We start from the raw sequence: 18472 nt of genomic DNA on the forward strand, positions 1-18472 counted from the left end.
AGTCCTTATTGTTTTTCAGATTAGTGGGGACAGACAAGAATAACTTAGAAGAGCAGTGCTGCTCAATTGCCCTTGCTTCCTACACACTAACTCCCTCCCTTGTTATGTGATTATTATAACACAAATCGTAGTCTGCCTAATTAAAACCATGCTCCTTAATTAATCCATGCCATCACAATAAATTCATGTTACAAAAACACAATCGGGAAGATAGCTGCTTGTATTATTTTATTCTTCTTCCCAACAACCTTACTACACGGGCACTACTACACTGGAGTCCTTCCTATTTAATTTCTGAGTATATAAAAAGGGAAGAGGGGCGCCTGGGTGGCTCAGTCGTTAACCATCTGCCTTCGACTCGGGTTGTGATCCCAGAGTCCTGGGATTGAGCCCCATGTCGGGCTCCCTGCACCGCGGGGAAGCCTGCTTCTCCCTCTCCTACTCCCCCTGCTTGTGTTCCCTCTCTCGCTGTCTCTCTCTCTGTCAAATAAATAAATAAAATCTTTAAAAAAAAAATTTTAAAAAAAGGGAAGAAATCATCTAAATAGTGCAGACCACTGCATCCAGTCACTCTATTCACAAGCTCAGGACCAGGGTGAGATTGAGATCGCAAATACATTTCTCCTGTTCCCTCAGTACATATCAGATCCCCACATGCCTCACTCTCAAAGTAGAAACTATCTTAAGTACGATGAGTCTAATGTTTAAAGGGAAATTTTGAATATAAGCAAATTTTGCTGTGCTATCTTTAGGGCCACATTAAGACAAAACTGATAGTATTTCTGTTCTACAAAGAGGTCAGGTGGCTTGCCCAAAGTCACAAGCAGTACTCCATTTTCAATTCAGTTTCTTGGATCAATGAAGTAAAAACACCAATTTCAACTACATACCCATTTTTATCTATTTTGATGAATTGCTAGGGTTTTATGATATTGCTCTGAGGCCCACATAAAAAAAATTTCCAAAGTCAAGCATTCCTCTAAAGAAATACCCTGGTTATCACTTTTGAGAACAAACTTCGGGGCACCTGGGTGGCTCAGTTGGTTTTCGGCTCAGGTCATGATCTCAGGGTCCTGGGATCAAGCCCCGCATCAGGCTCCCTGCTCCTTGGGAAGTCTGCTTCTCCCCCTCCTTCTGCTCCCTCTGCCTGTGCTCTCACTCTCTGTGTCAAATAAATAAAATCCTTTTTTTTTTTTTAAATATTTTATTTATTTATTTGACAGAGAGAGACACAGCGAGAGAGGGAACACAAGCAGAGGGAGTGGGAGTGGGAGAAGCAGGCTCCCGCGGAGCAGGGAACCCGATGCGGGGCTCGATCCCAGGACCCTGGGATCATGACCTGAGCCGAAGGCAGACGCTTAACGACTGAGCCACCCAGGCGCCCCAAATAAATAAAATCTTAAAAAAAGGAAGAAAAAAAAAAGGAGGAAGGGCACTGCATTCCTCTAAAATGTCAATGTCCTAAAAAACAAAAAAAAAGGTATAAAAATGGAGGATAAAGTGACATGGCAGCTAAATGTAGTATCTGATGCTAGACTAGATTTTGCACTGGAAGAGAAAGAATGCTATAATTGACTTTTTAGGCCCAATCACAAAAATGGAAGGAATACAGAGATGGTAGATTAAAGTATCACATCAATGCAAATTTATAAAGTTGATAACTACATTGTGGTTATGTAATAAATATCTCTATTCTTAACAAATGTGCTAAGAAAAATACACTGAAGTATTTAAGAGTAAAGAGCCATGGTGTAGGTAATTTACCCTCAGACTGTTCAGAAAAAATTGCACATGCAGAAAAAAAAAAGCAAGACCAAATGGTATAAAATGTAAACGGGTGATTTATAAAAAACAGATGGGTGATTTTTACTAATTTTATTTTTCAACTTCTTATAAATGTGAAATAACAGCCACACGAAAAGTTCAAAACACCTGTAGATAAAGCCCAATGCTTGCATTCTGTGAAAGCATACAGAACAGCAGTTCTCAAACTTTTTGGTCTTAGAACCCCTCTATATTCTTTTTTTTTTTTTTTAAGATTTTATTTATTTATTTGAGAGAGAGTGAGAGAGCATAAGCAGAGGGAGCAGAGGGAGAGGGAGAAGCAGACTTCCCAATGAGCAGGGAGCCTGATCTGGGGCTCAATCCCAGGACCCTGAGATCCTGACCTGAGCCGAAGGTAGCTGTTTAACTAACCAAGCCACCCAGGCACCCCACCCCTCTATATTCTTAACAATTATTGAGGACCTTAAAGACTTTTTATATAGATTGTATCTATTGATATTTACTATATTAGAAATTAAAATGGAGAAACTTTAAGAAATATTAATCAATTTTCAATAAAATAAACTCATTATATGTTAACACAAATATTTTTAATAATTTATATTTTCAAAATTGAACAAAAAGTTTTAATGTGTCATAATTTTACATTTTTGCAAACCTCACTAATGTCTCATGTAGCAGAAGACAGGTTTTCTGACAGCTCTTGCATTACATCTACTGTGTCATCACATGTCCTGGAACCTGTGGGAAACCACTGCGGACTGACAGAATGTGAGTGAACAAATGGGTGTTTGACACCCTGGGAGCTCATGAAAGCCAGCCATCTTGCAATTTGAAAACAAAAGGCCTACACCATTTTACTACTATAATGTAGTATATCATAACTATAATTTACTTTGAAATACCTTACATAGGGGCGCCTGGGTGGCTCAGTCGTTAAGCGTCTGCCTTCGGCTCAGGTCATGATCCCAGGGTCCTGGGATCGAGCCCCGCATCGGGCTCCCTGCTTGGCCAGGAGCCTGCTTCTCCCTTTCCCACTCCCCCTGCTTGTGTTCCCTCTCTAGCTGTCTCTCTCTCTCTCTGTCAAATAAATAAAATAAAATCTTTAAAAAAAAAAAAAAAAGAAATACCTTACATAAACACTGATATAAAAGAATCATGAGTTTTTAAATTAAACCTTAACCAGAAAGAAATACCCTCCAAAAGTGAGAATCAAAGGCCACACCTCAGAGATGGCTACTAAAAATACTTCTATCTTGGGCGCCTGGGTGGCTCAGTTGGTTAAGCGACTGCCTTCAGCTCAGGTCATGATCCTGGAGTCCCGGGATCGAGTCCCGCATCGGGCTCCCTGCTCAGCGGGGAGTCTGCTTCTCCCTCTGACCCTCCTCCCTCTCATGCTCTCTGTCTCTCATTGTCTCTCTCGCAAATAAATAAAATCTTAAAAAAAAAAAAAAATTTAAAAATACTTCTATCTTTTATCTCTCATCACCCAGGGGCTTTATAATTAGCAACATAAATGTTAGAAATGGGTTTTTACTGGTAAATTAGTGATGTTCAGAATTAGTGATATACAGATAGAATAAAAATATTTGGAGATACTCCATACCCTTGTTATTAACCGGACAAATGAATCTGGAGGGTCACCCATCAGAGTAGAACCTGAGGCTGGGTCCACCAAAAAAGTCCCAAGTCTAGCCAGATGTTTAGAGTATTCTGGTGCCTGACAAACATTTGCATGACAATCTTCAAGAGCAGGACTCTTTCACATAAAAAGTGCTTGGAGCACTAAAAAAAAAAAAGAACTGGGACTTCATCAAGCTTACAGAACTGGTTTTTATGTGTGAGCATACTTGCTTGCTAATGTCTATGTATGGCAAAATGTGACTTTTGGTGTACCCTGGTAGCAAGGTTGTGATAAAGGCAATCTATGGCCTCACCTTACTTATTGGTGACTCCCCGATATGTACTTAAAAATCCCCTAATGGCCATTCTTGACTAACCTGGCTTAAATCAGTTTACTGGTAGATATCTAAAACCTGGTTCCTTGGGCTCCAATTTCTTAGTACAAGGATCTGAATGATAAGGCAAGGAAAAAGGGAGCTTCTGAGGCACCAAAAGAGGGAAAAACAAGATTACTACTTCATGCCCACCCTGGGAGGTTCTAACAACACTAGAGAACATTTAACCAGAGAAGGGTGAGTCTTAGAAAAATGAAGCTGTCAGTGAGGATTTCATATATACATGTACTTCCAAACTGGGTATCACATTTCATACAAAAAGCTAATGCCTTCAGAAAACACGAACTTATTTGTAAAGACAATGAAAAATGACTGGCTAATTTCTGCCAGCTAAAATCTTTAGAAATTTATAAGGAATTCTAGGTTCAATCAAAATGGAATAAATATACTCCACCCTATCTTTTTCACTGAACGCAACTAAGAAACCTTGGACAGAAAGCATGGAACAATTACCTAAGGACTGAAAAATAAATGGAAGCAGGCAGACTGGGGAAGTAACACAAAAAAAGCCCACCGAATTCGTAATGAATTTTGTTTTCCTACCTTATCTTGTGGCTCAGAATCAAAAGCAATCTGAAACCCAGAATTGCACTGTGGGTATAGAAAGAGCTCTGAGGAAAGCCTTGTATTTCTAGGGATCCCTACAGATGACAGTGAACAAGGGAAATCTCATTTTCTTTCTGTTCTTTCCATTCTCTCCCATTCTAGCTCCTAGGCAATTCCACAGGTATGGTGGCAAGACAGTGGTGACCAGGCAAGCACATAAAACTTCAAGGCAGGCAAAGAATCTTTCTGACTAGAGGAACTGTGCTCCCAAGAGCATAGGAAGAATCCCTGCTGCTCTTTTACTCTCAATTCTCTTGCCACTTAGCCTCAGAGACCAACACAGTTGTAAGAAGGACATGGCAGAGTAAGGACACTAAAACCCTGGCTTTCTGGCCAGATGACCAAAAAAGGGAGTTCCTAAGGGCCAGAATATATTGGGGAAATCTCAAAGAAGAGGGAGCTCCCTCAAAAAAACAATCCCATGGAGTATGAACTCCAGGGCTTATCCATGCATTATGCATGTGTGGATCTGACTCTTAACAGCAGAAGGTGGTTGCCAGCTGAACCTAACCAGGCTGTCTGCCTGCTACAATATCATTGTCACCATCATCAACAGTGAACATTCTCCACAGGATTTTAAACTAGACCCAGGGTCATGTAACATAATACACAAAATGTCCAGGATACAATTCAACATTTATCGACTTTTAAAGAACCACAAGAATCTCACATTCCTTACAGGAAAAGACAAAAACAGCAACTCTATGATAATACAGATGCTGGAAATGTGTTAGACAAAGACTTTAAAGATTTTATTTATTTATTTGAGAGAGAACATGAGAGAGAGAACAAGAGCGGGGTGAGGGGCAGAGGGGGAAGCAGACACCCCACTGAGCAGGGAGCCCAATGGAGGACTCGATCCCAGGACTCCGGGATCATGACCTGGGTTTAAGGCAGACGCTTAACTGACTGAACCACCCAGGTGCCCCTAGACAAAGACTTTAAAGCAGCTATTACAACCATACTACATTAAGTACAAATACTCTTTAAATGAATGGAAAAACAAAATCTCAAGCAAAACCACAAGGAAAATTTTTTTTAAATATTTTATTTATTTGACAGAGACAGAGAGTGTGTGCGCAAGCAGGGGGAACAGCAGGCAGAGGGAGAGAGATGTGGGGCCCCGATGTGGGGCTCAATCCCAGGACCCTGGGATCATGACCTGAGCCGAAGGCAGATGCTTAACTGACTGAGCCACCCAGGCGCCCCCCACAAAGAAATTTTATTATTTTTTTAAAGATTTTATTTATTTGACAGGGAGAGTGACAGCAAGAGAAGGAACACAAGCAGGGGGAGTGGAGAGGGAGAAGCAGGCTTCCCGCTGAGCAGGGAGCCCGATGCGGGGCTCGATCCCAGGATCCTGGTATCATGACCTGAGCCAAAGGCAGACGATTAATGATGAGCCACCCAGGCACCCCCACAAGGAAATTTTAAAACAAAAAATACAATGGTCAAAATTAAAAATTCACTAGGTGGGCTCAACAAGACAATGAAGATGACAGAGGAAAAAGTTAGTGAACTTGAAGACCAATTAATAGAAATTATCCAATCTGAAAAACAGAGAGGAAAAAGACTGAAAAAAAATTGAACAAAGCCTTAGACTTGTGAGGTAACATTAAAAGATCTGATATTTGTGTCATCAAAGTCCTGGAAAGAGAGGAAAAAGAGTGCTGGACAGAAAACATATTTGGAGAAACAGTAGCTGAAAATGTCTTAAATTTGGCAAAAAACAAAGATTCAAGAAGATCAGTAAACCCCAAAGAGAATAACCAAAGAAATTCACACCCAGACACATCACAGTAAAACTGCTGAAATCTAAAAACAAAGTAAAAATCTCAAAAGCAGTCAGATGAGAACAACACATTACATATGGGGCAACAACAATTTGACTACAGATTTACCAGAAACCATATCGACCAGAAGGCAGTGGAACATTTTTCAAGTGCTAAAAGAAAGTAACTGTCAACCCAGAATTCTGTAACTAGTAAAAATATCTTTCAAGAATAAACGCAAAGTGCCTGGGTGGCTCAGTTAAGCATCTGACTCTTGATCTCAGCTCAGGTCTTGGTCTCAGGATGGTGAGTTGAAGATCTTCATTGGGCTCCATGCTGGGCGTGGAGCCTACTTAAAAAAAAAAAAAATAGAAGAAGAAGAAAGTCAAAGTAAAATTCTCAGGTAAAAAAACCAAAAACCCAATGAAGAGAATTTGTTTCCAGATCTGCTCTAAAAGAAATGCTTTAAGCAAATTCTTCAGGTGGAAGGGAAATGATACCAGAGGGAACCTGAGACTTCAGGAATGAATAAACAGCAACAGAAATGTAAACATATGAGTAAATAATGAGAGTATTTTCTTCTCCTCTTAAGCTAGTATGTGTCATGTTTGAAAGCAAAGGCTTTCAATGTTTGCAGATGTAATATATATGACCAATACAACATAAGGTTGTAAAGGTATATTATATGGTGGGATGGTTTCAACATTTCACCTGAAGTGGTAAAATATTAATTCTAAGTACACCGTGAAAAGCCAAGTATATATGCTGTAATCTAGAGTAACCACTAAAAAAAACTATAGAGAGATCATCAAAAAAATCAATAGAAAAATTTAAAATACTAAAAAATATTCAAATAATCCAAAATGCAAGAAAACAGAGAAATCAAAAACAAATATTAGACAAATCCAAACAAACAATAATTGCATTAAGTGTAAATAGCCTAAGTATACTGAGTAAAAGACAGATTATGAGAATGGGTAAAAAAATAAGATCCATCTATTTACCGTCTATAAGAAACCCACTTTATTTATTTAAGGTTTTTTTTGGGGGGGGGGAAGGGACGGGGCAGAAGGAGAGGGAGAGAGAGAATCCCAAGCAGGCTCCACGCCAATGCAGAGCCCCACATGGAGCTTGATCTCACAACCCTGAGATCATGACCTGAGCTGAAATCAAGAGTTGGTCACTCAACCAACTGAGCCACCCAGGCGCCCCAGATTTTATTTTCAAGTAATCTCTACACCCAACGTGGGGCTTGAACTCACAACCCCAAGATCAAGAGCCTCATGCTACACCGACTGAGCCAGCCAGGCGCCCCAAGAAACCCACTTTAAATATAAGTTAAAAATAAAAGGATAGAAAATGACCTACCACATAAACACTAACAAAAGAAACGGAGTAGCAGTATTCATATCAGACAAAGTAGGCTTCGAAGCAAGGAAAATTACCAGAAATAACAAGGGTCATCACATAATGATAGAAGGGTCAATTCATTAGGAAGACATAACAATCTTAAATGTGTATGCATCCACCTAACAAAAGAGCCTCAAAGTAAATGAAGCAAAAACTAATAGAACTGAAAGAAGAAATAAATCCACAATTATCGGTAGAGACTTCAATACTCCTCTATTGGTAAACAAGAGAACAAGGAGACAAAAAATCAGCCAGGATATAGAAGAACTGAACAACACTATTAGCCAAATGACTCAAATTGACATTTATAGAACACTCCACACAAAAACAGCAGAATATACATTCTTTTAAAGTGCACATGGGAAATTCACTAAAACAGAACATATCAAAACTTAATAAATTTAGAAGAACTGAGATCATACAAAGTATGTTCTCTGACCATAAATGGAATTTAAAGCAGAAAACATTAACAGAAAAACAACTGAAAAATATCCAAGTACTTAGAAATTAAAACACTTCTCCATAATTCATGAGCCAAAGACTAAGCCTCAAGGGAAAATAGAAAATATTTTGAACTGAAAGAAAATAAGCAGTATGTCAAAATTGGTGGGGTCCTGCATACAGAAGGAAATTGATAGCATTAAATCCTTATATTGGAAAAGAAGGGTCTCAAGTCAACAATCCAAATTTCCACTTAAAGAAACTAGAAAATGAGCAAAGTAAGTCAAAGCAAACATCAGAAAAGATACGTCATTAAAACTGGAAGAAAATAGGGGAAAAAATCAACAAAACAAAAATTCAGTTTTTTGAAATGATAATAAATATGATAGTGATAAACCTCTAACCAAACAGACCAAGGAAAAAAGACAAAGGGCACAGATTATCAACATCAGGAATGAAAGAGGAGCTATCACTACAAATCCCACAGATAAACTCACTCAAGAAATAACATGAACAGTTCTGCAACTATTAAAGAAATGAAAATCTTAGTTAAAAACCTTCTGAAAAGCAATTCCTAAGGTACAGTCCTGGAATTATTTCAAATAGGAACCATTTTATTCGATTCACAGAGAAAAGCTCTCTATATAGAGACTCTTCCTCTTCTAATATACACTTACACTCATTTTGTAATTCAAAAGCCTAACTTACTATAAAACATACAAATTTCCATTGATAGTAATAGAAATGAATACATACGGTGTTGTATTCAACTCAATTTTTATCAGTGCTTCTTGATCTCTCATTAAAGTGGTCATTATGGCCACTCCCAAAGGATCTTTGATACTACTTTGTATTTACATTAACTATTACCAATACAAGAAGTCAAGATTATCACTTGGCTAAGTACTCAATGACATACTTACTAATGGTTAAATCCTACAAAGTGGGGTACCTCACTTCAAATAGCTGAAGTGATCCTTAAAAGTTGTGTAAAAATCAAGTACCTACTATTTAGATAATATACTGAAAAGTTCTAGAAATATTATGTATGAGATTGAACCATATGAAATTGCCAATTATCAACTGGTTTAACCCAGAACAGTATATGCATTCCTTGTATGATTCAGTGTTTTAAAAGTGCTAGTCACTTCTATCGGAATGTCATTATAATGAATTACCTTGAATGCTGGGGACTGAAGTTCGTTCAACATCTAACAAACATATTCTGGAGATTTTTCATAACAAAGGTTATTTGCAAATCTAGGATATGAACATGTACTAGGAAAGGAGTACTTTACATGGCTATAGAACCTTTGTTTTACTTTTCATGAGTCTGCTATTTTTTTTTGACAGTGGGAAATAGCTTTATTTTTTATTATGTTCAATTTGCGTTTTTAATTCTTAAAAAAAACATAAGCCCTGTTATCTGAAGCATGGACTCACTATAGAGTAAGGATTAAGATCCATCAAGGCTCAAAATATTAGAAACAGAGAATGCAACAATATTTCTAAGATCACAACATTCCTTTGCTCAAAACCCTTAAATATCTTATCTCACAGTGTCAAAAGTCCTTACTATGGTCTATAGCATTTCCTGCTACTCTCATCCCTCCTCTACTCCACCCTGGGCTTCTGGCAGTTCTTCAAACACCAAAGTACACTCCCTCCTCAGCGCCTTTGTACTAACTTCCTTAGCCAGGACTGCTCCTCAAATATATCCACGATGGCTTACCTCCTCATCTCCTTCAGATGTCTGCGTTAACTGTCATCTCAAAACAGCCTTTTCTGATCCACATATTAGAACAGTACCCCTACTACAAGCCACTGTATTTTTTTTTTCCTTGTTTATGGTCTGCCTTCCCCAAATAGAATACAAACTACAAGGAAGAGAGTCCTTTGTTTTATTCATTGCTATATCCCCATAGTCTTGAACAGTAGCAGGCTCTCAATAAGAATGTGCTGAACAAGATGCTGCACAAAGACTGCATATATGTTTCCAACTAAAACTTCTGACACCGATACAAAAAAAAAAAAAGGGCTAAGGAAACAGTTCGGTACCCGGCCGGCTCTGCTACTTAGAATGAAACAACTACCCTTTAGAAGAAAGTATTTTCAGTAATATATACTAACGAATGGCTGGATTCCCTAAAGACGAAGCATTAACGCTAAATGCATGCGTGCTGCAAGTCTCTGTTGGTACAGAATATTTTCTTTTATCACACAAGACTTTCAATAAGTCATTTTCCCATGAACCAAGAAATTCTGGCTAAAGATACTTACGGAAAAATAGAAGTGGGAGTTAACCTACTGATATACAAGAATTAGGAAATACAGAATATACGAATCCAAACCTCACACAAGAGAAAAATACCAGAAAAAGGAACTGGAGTGTTTGCCCCCTTAGAAACACTAAGAGAGAAAAAGTCCGAGACAGACTGCACCTCTTTCCTTGGCGCCAGGGATGGTACGAACACTCAGTCCGGGGGTGCAAGGCGTGAGTGTCCCCGCAAGGGGCTTCGGAGGGCGAGGCCCGGACTCTGAGTGGGATGGGAGTGGTGGATCCCGTTCACTCTCCTCTCTCAACGATTTTCTCTCAGGAGCAAAGGTAGTGCTGACTGAGCCTACCCGCTCCCAAAAAGGCTTGGGGGAGGGTTGATGAGGGTAGACCCCTCCCCTTCCCCAAGGATTGTCCAGGCCCCCCCAGGAGCCCAGTCTCCCGCTCACCCGGCTCCCGGTTGATCTCGATGTCGAAGTGGCACTGCGGCCGGTCCTGCGCCCCCATCGCGACCGAGGCGGCGGCAAGAGCTAGGAGAAAGGGGGAGAAAAGCGGTCAGGGCGGGAGCTAGGGCGGGGGCTGGGGCGGAGCCCGCGCCACGGTCGCCTCGCGCCAGCCTGTCGCGACACCACGGGAGGCCAAGCCGGGGTTCCCTCCAGCCCCGGGCCTCCCGACTCCCAAGTAGCGCGCACACACATGCGGGCGAGCTCTTTACCTGGTTGGCCTGCAACCTGAGCAGCTCTCCGTGAGCGGAGGAGAAAGCGCTGCCACGGCGGCGGCCGGAGCCCAACGCCACTAACTGACCACCACCCCCTCCCCCGGGCCGGCCTCCCCGCGCCACGCTAAACCCCGCGAGAGTCGGGACAAATACCGCGAGAGCACAGGCTCGAAGGGGGTGTTTAACCGAAGGGTGAGCGCGCACGTGGGCGTGTCCGACGCTCCTATACCTGATCTAGTCCTTTTTGCCCCGCCCATTCCGCCCCCACCCCTCGTTAGAGTCAGTCCGCCCAATCTGGGAGTCCTGATCACGCCTGCGCTCTCAGTTTCCTCTCGTCTCCCTTAAGATCCGTGAGTGCCCGCGCGTTTTCCGGCATCGCGATGCTTCCGTGTTATCTACACCTGCGAGCAAGCTGTAAGAAACGAAGTCGAGGTTTGGTGAACGGACGATCTTTTGGCCTGTTTTCCTTTTCTCAAGGCGTAGTTATGACACTCTCCTCCTGCTAGACTGTTTCACTTCAAAGGCCTTAGGTGGGCCTCCGTTCCCTCTTTGGCGTCAGCGTCGCAGGGATAGTCTTTGTTCATGGCCATTCATCTTTTGTGAAGAGTCAGTTCAAGACCTTTGCCCGTGTTTTATTCGTGTTCGTCTTACTATTGAATGCGGGAGTTCCGAGTACAAATGTTTTGTTAAACAGGTGATATGTGTATGTTCTAAATACAAATCTTTTCTAATATATAATTCTGAGTATTTTCTCCTGAGCTGGGTCGTTTCATTGTTTTGATGGTGGTTTGTGCAAAGCAGTTTTTAATTTTAGTGAAGTTACTTGATCAGTTTTCTCGAATGGTTTGTGCTTTTTCTGTGCTAAGAAATCTCTGCTTACCCCAAACTCCTGAAGATTTTCTCCTGTATTTTCCTCTAGAACTTTTACGTGTAAGTCTAAGATTTATTGGAATTTTTCATTGTGGTGTCAGGTAGAGGTTGCGGTTCGTTTTGGTTTTTGGTTTTTTCCCCTATGGAAACAGAGTAGTTTCACCACCATTTGTTTAAAAAAACTTCCCTTTTGTCCGTTGAATTACCTTGGCTTTGTGTGGTTCTGTTTCTGAACTCTATATTTTTTAACTGTTCTATGCTACGGCTACACTGTTTTGTTTTTTGTTTTTAAGTTAATTTCTTAAAACTAAAATACACACTTTTTAAATATTTTATCAAAATTATTTAACTTTTTAAGTGACAGTTCAGAGGCAGTAAGTAAATTTCACATTGTTGTGCAATCATCAACATCTAGCCACTGAACATTTTTCATCTTGGAAAACTGAAACTCTGTATCCATTAAACAATAACTCTGCATTCTTTCTACCCAGCCTCAGGCAACCACTCTACTTTTTTTTTTAAATTTATTGTGGTAAGAACACTTAATGTGACATCTATCCTCTTAACAGATTTAAGGTTTTATTTATCTATTTGAGAGCGAGCAAGTGAGTGGGGGGAGGAGCAGATAGAGAGGGGCAAGCAGACTCCTCGCTGAGCGGGGAGCCTGCATGGGGCTGGGGGCTGGATCCCACAACCCCAAGATCTTGACCTTAGCCAAAATCAAGAGTTGGACACTCAACCCACTGAGCCACCCAGCCCCCCCTTTAACAGATTTTCAAGTGTACAATATGGTACTGTTATCAATAGGCACAATGTTGTACAGCAGATTTCTAGGATTTATAAATCTTACATAGGTGAAATTTTATAACCATTGATAGCAACTACTTTCACCCTCTTCCCACCCCCCTGGCAAACACTCTTTTATTCTTTGCTTCTATAAGTTCGACTATTTTAGTTACCACATATTAAATGGAATCATGCAATATGTGTCCTTCAGTGACTGACTTGTTTCACTTAGCATAATGTTCTCAAGTTTCACCGATGTTCTCACATATTGCAGGATTTCCTTCTTTTTTTAAGGCTAAATAATACTCCACTGTATGAATATACCATAATTTCTTTATCCATTCATCAGCAGTTGGACACTTGGGTTGCTTCCATCATTTGGCTATTGTGAATAATGCTGCTGTGAAGATGAGTGTACAAATATCTCTTTGAGATCCTGCTTTCAATTCCTTTGGGCATATACCCAGAAATGGAATTGCTAGGTCATAAGCTAATTCTGTTTTAAATTTCTGGTTTTGTTTTTTTTTTTTAAGATTTTATTTATTTGAGAATGAGAGAGCACAGGAGCAGGGGCAGAGGGAGAGGGAGTTGGAGAAGCAGAGTCCCCTGCTGAGCAGGGAGCCTGCCTTGGGGCTTGATCCCAGGACCCTGAGATCATGACCTGAGCCAAAGGCAGGCACTTACTGAGGCACCCAGGTGCCCCAAGCTAATTCTGTTTTTATGGGGAACTGCCGTTCTGTTTTCCATAGTGACTGCACTATTTTACATTTCCATCAGCATTGCACAGGGTTTCAGTTTCTCAACATCCTTACCAACACTTGTTATTTTGTTTTGTTCTGTTTTTTAATAATTGCCATCCTAATGAGCGTGAAGTAGCACACTGTTTTGATTACTGTAGCTTTATAGTAAATTTAAAAATCAAGGTCACTTAGGTAGTTTCTAATCTGTTTTTGCACCTGTGCCACCTTGTGAAGTGCAGAGACCTTCTGCACCGTCATGGAAGTGCTATCCCTGTTGGAGGTTGCCCGTTCTACCTCTCTAAAAGTACGGTATCTCTATCAGAGCAACAATCTCCTGGGTTTCACATTTGTAACCTAGGCTGAATTGAGAAGCTAGTGGTCCTGGGTCTGATTTTGCTTACACTGTTACAGCTGACCATTTATAGGTTTGGAAAAGACAAAATGTACATGCCTATCCAGAGATGAAATGGGTTGGTAAAGCTAACTTTCATACACAGACTTGTGAAAGGAAAAGAAGGGGAGCATTGCCCAGGGAAGTAATTTGTAATTACTGTGCTTTGAGCAGCTGGCTTCAGTGTAAGTTGGCTTTAGGGCTCTGGGATGAAATGCTTAATTTGGGGAGTATTTAAAATACTTTAAATCTCCCGAAATTCGTTCTTATCTTGACAATCCCCTAAAGTTTCTTTCCTGCCACTGATTATATGATGTGGGGCAAACCACTTTGATCCTGGAATTCAGTTTCTTTGTCTGCAAAATAAGCAGGATGAAATACCTTCTAAGTTCCCTCCTTGCTCAAAATTCTTTTATTCTGTCCTGTGAGTTGAAATTATATTTCAGATGATTTGAGGATAAGGTATGCTATTTGGTCTGTGATCAAGGGGAAGAAACTACTGGGACAAGGCAGGCCTAGAGCTAACATCCACCAAAAGGATTGATACCTCCTCCCTCATCATCAAGAGTAGTAGAAAATTATCCAAGCAGTTTACAAACTCAGGCTTAATTTGGAGAACGCTTAGTAGTAGGAATTTTCAGGTAATGATTTAGAGTGGGATTATACCAGCAGTTGGCACTTCAATGGATAGGGCTCTAGCAAAACTAATCAGGAATGCTAGTGGAGAAATTTAGATGAAACATAATTTTTTAGAAAATAGAAATTACCAAAATTGACTCAAAGAAATAGAAGGCCTGAATAAACTAGCAACCATTGAAGAAATTGAATTAGTAATCCCTAATCTCCTTCCAAACAATGGTGAAGGACATTTTGCCATAACCAGATGGGAAATTTGATAATGGTCTAAATATTAGGTGAAATCAAGGAAATATACTTAATTTTGTTAGATATCTAATGAAGATAAAGATAATGAAATTTTGGTTATGCAAGAAAATGTTCTTAGTTTTTTAGTGAAGTGAAACAAATGTGGCAAAATCTTGGTAATTGTTGTATCTAGCTGAGAGGTATATGGGGATTTTTGAGCTGTGTTTGGTATTTTTATATTTCTTTGCAATTACTCTTAATAAAACCAGTAAGAACAAACATAGTCTTTCCAAAAACACAAGTTCCACATTGTTTCATAGGCATATTTTACCAGACCCTTGAGGATCAATAATCTTTTCTCAATCAAAGTATTTTAGAAAATGGAAAAAGACAGCTACCTAATTTACCTTGTGATACCAACACCAAACAAAGATAGATAGGGCAAGAAAGTTAGAGACCAATCTCATTATAAACGTGGATTTAAAAATCCAAATAAAATATTAGGAAATGGAGTTTAGCAGCATTTAAATTCCAAAATGTTCATGACCTAGTTGGCTTTAATTCAGGAATACAAAGATGGTTCGACATCAGAGAATCTGTTTCTATAGTTCACCATATTAACAGATTAAAGAAAAGGCATATGATTATCCCAATATATGGTGTATTGGTTATCTATGTATTGCCTCTCAGCTCCTTCAATATATCTTCTGTAATACACAGTTTAACCTCAAGCAGGGATCTGTACCAAATTAACTTTTACATTTATATAACTTAGGGAGAAGACAAAAAAGGTAAACAAAAGGAGAGAAAAGGAATCCAATGAGAAGATAACTACGCACGCAGTTCTACCTTATTTGCTTACACCATTTTTTAAATAAAAGGATATCCTATATCTTAAATGGGAAATTGCAGAAAAGAATAGGTCCAAGACTGCTATCTTTAGAAAGACCTGCTTAAAAGGTTGGCCTGTGGGTGGAATCTGGGAACCTGTATGATAATCAATTTCCTACACTTAAAGAAAACTTCAGTTAAATGATTAGAGTGCTTCACTCTGCCTAAACTATTTGAGCAAACAATATGGTTTATGCTGAACACCTGCTTTCCTTCTGGGAATCTGGAAACTTGGTATGTACCAGGCAGAGGATGCGTACATATGTGACCATCCCCCAGTAAAAACTTTGGGCACTGAGTCTCTAATGAACTTCCCTGGTAGACATTTCTCACATGCTATGATTCATCCCTGGAGGAATTAAGCTCATTCTGTGTGACTCCATTGGGAGGGTGAAGCTTGAACCTGGTTTCCTCTGGGCTTTACCCTCTATGCCTTTTCCCTTTGCTGATTTGCTTTGTGTTCTTTTGCTATTGTAAATCATAGCTGTGAGTACAATTAAATGCTGAGTCCTGGGAGTCCTCCTAGCCAATCATCAAACCTGCAGGTAATCTTAGGACCTACAACACAGCAACAAATATTACCAGAATTTGGTAACAAAATCTATATTGAAAATCTGAAAACACATTTTTTTAAATCCTAGATTTCCTTTTTTTGTGGGGAAACAAGGAGTAGACTATTTCATTTTACAGAAAAATATATATTTTGATAGAATAACATTCTCATGCTATTAGTCAAGAACAGATGGGCTTTCTGCATGAGCGTCAGGGGAAATGGCCATAGCAGCTCCAAGCATCCATCCTTATACCCTGGAAGTCTGAGGGGAGAGCACTTTTCCTGCCAGCACCAGCGAGAAAAATCCCAGCGAGAGAGCTCATTGACGATGAGGTTCATATGCCCATCAGTCTTGATGGCCACAGTAGTGGGCAGATACCGTGACTGATCAGCTTGGGGTGGGGACACAGGAGAAGAATGGGGTATGGCAGCACGGAGATGGCCCCCGCCATCTCCGTGCTGCCATCTTACTAGGCTGCCTAGTAAGAAGTCTAAGAAGTCGAGTTCGATCGAGAGCTGAGAGCGGACCCCAGAGCCCTGAGGAGTCCCGAGGCTGCCGGCCTAGTTGCCGTCACACCCCAGCGGAGCCGCAGCGGTGGGGCCGGCCGCAGTCACCATCACTGCAACCATGATCAGCGAGGCCGAGACCCAGCGGCTGCCCACCGCCCCGGCCCTCAGCACTGCCTACACCGAGCCTGGCCCCAACGGCAACGCAGGGAGCGGCGGCCTGGGTGGCCTCACATCCGGGCACCCGCCGTCGGGAACAAGAAGGTCATCGCAGTGAAGATTTCAGGAACAGTAAAATGGTTCAATGTAAGAAACAGATAAGGTTTCACTAACAGGAATACCACCCAGGAAGATGTATTTGTACACCAGACTGCCATAAAGAATAACCCCAGGGCGCCTGGGTGGCTTGGTTGGTTGAGCATCTGCCTTTGGCTCAGATCATGGTCCCAGGGTCCTGGGATCGAGTCCCACGTCAGGCTCTCTGCTCAGCGGGGAGCCTGCTTCTCCTTCTCCCTCTGCCTGCCTCTCTGCCTACTTGTTCTCTCTCTCTCTCTCCCTCTGTCAAATAAATAAATAAATAAATAAATAAATAAATAAATAAATAAATAAAATACTAAAAAAAAAAAAAAGAAAGTAACCCCAGGAAGTACCTGCCCCAGGAAGATGGAGAGACTGTGGAGTTCGATGATGTTGAAGGAGAAAAGGGTGCCGAGCCAGCAAATGTGACAGGCCCTGGTGGAGTTCCAGTGCAAGGCAGTAAATATGCAGCAGACTGGAACCATTATAGATGCTATCCACGTGGCAGAGGTCCTCCACGCAATTCCCAGCAGAATTACCAGAACAGTGAGAGTGGGGAAAAGAATGAGGGATCGGAAAAGGCTCCCGAAGGCCAGGCCCAACAGCACTGGCCCTACCGCGGGCGGCGCTTCCCACCTTACTACATGCAGAGACCCTATGGGCATCGACCACAATATTCCAACCCTCCTGTGCAGGGAGAAGTGATGGAAGGTGCTGACAACCAGGGTGCAGGAGAACAAGGTAGACCAGTGAGACAGAATAGGTATCGGGGTTATAGACCACAATTCCGCAGGGATCCTCCTCAACAAAGATAGCCTAGAGAGGATGGCAATGAGGAAGATAAGGAAAATCAAGGAGATGAGACCCAAGGTCAGCAGCCACCTCAAGGTTGGTACCACTGCAATTTCAGTTACCCACGCAGACGCCCAGAAAACCCTAAACCACAAGATGGCAAAGAGACAAAAGCAGCAGATCCATCAGCTGAGAATTCGTCCACTCCTGAGGCTGAGCAAATGCCTGCTTACCATCTCTACCATCATCTAGTTTAGCCATCCAACACGAAGAAATGAAGATGAAATTCCAGCAATAAGAAATGAACAAAAGATTGGAGCTAAAGACCTTAAGTGCTTGCTTTTTGCCCATTGACCAGATAAAAAGAACTATCTGCAGCATGGGGTTTTTATTATTTTTACCTAAAGACGTCTCTTTTTGGTAATGCCAAACTTTTTTTTTAAAAGATTTTATTTATTTGACAGAGAGAGAGAGCACAAGCAGGGGGAGTGGGAGAGGGAGAAGCAGGCTCCCCGCTGAGCAGGGAGCCCGATGTGGGGCTCGATCCCAGGACCCTGGGATCATGACCCCAGCCGAAGGCAGACGCTTAACGACTGAGCCACCCAGGTGCCCCCCCTTTTTTTTTTTTTAATTTTATTTATTTGACAGAGAGAGACACAGCGAGAGAGGGAACACAAGCAGGGAGAGTGGGAGAGGGAGAAGCAGGCTTCCCGCCGAGCAGGCAGCCCGATGCGGGGCTCGATCCCAGGACCCTGG

The 18472-nt window shown here is 41.2% G+C and overlaps 1 protein-coding gene and 1 pseudogene across 1 annotated transcript in view; one reads left to right on the forward strand and one right to left on the reverse strand.

Annotated features, from left to right (window-relative positions):
• NKTR (natural killer cell triggering receptor) overlaps positions 1 to 11126 on the reverse strand; it is a 52368-nt gene extending 41242 nt beyond the window's left edge. The window contains exons 1-2 of the mRNA XM_021678934.2: positions 11023 to 11126; positions 10757 to 10837 (exon numbers count right to left, since the gene is read on the reverse strand). Coding sequence (XP_021534609.2) covers positions 10757 to 10814 — 58 coding nt within the window. The 5' untranslated portion in view covers positions 10815 to 10837; positions 11023 to 11126. The remainder of the gene's footprint in view (positions 1 to 10756; positions 10838 to 11022) is intronic.
• Positions 11127 to 16748: 5622 nt separating this feature from the next.
• LOC110570681 lies at positions 16749 to 17973 on the forward strand (annotated as a pseudogene).
• Positions 17974 to 18472: the final 499 nt, after the last annotated feature.

This window comes from Neomonachus schauinslandi, chromosome 1 (assembly GCF_002201575.2).
Source record: "Neomonachus schauinslandi chromosome 1, ASM220157v2, whole genome shotgun sequence".
Taxonomy (NCBI): Eukaryota; Metazoa; Chordata; class Mammalia; order Carnivora; family Phocidae; genus Neomonachus; species Neomonachus schauinslandi.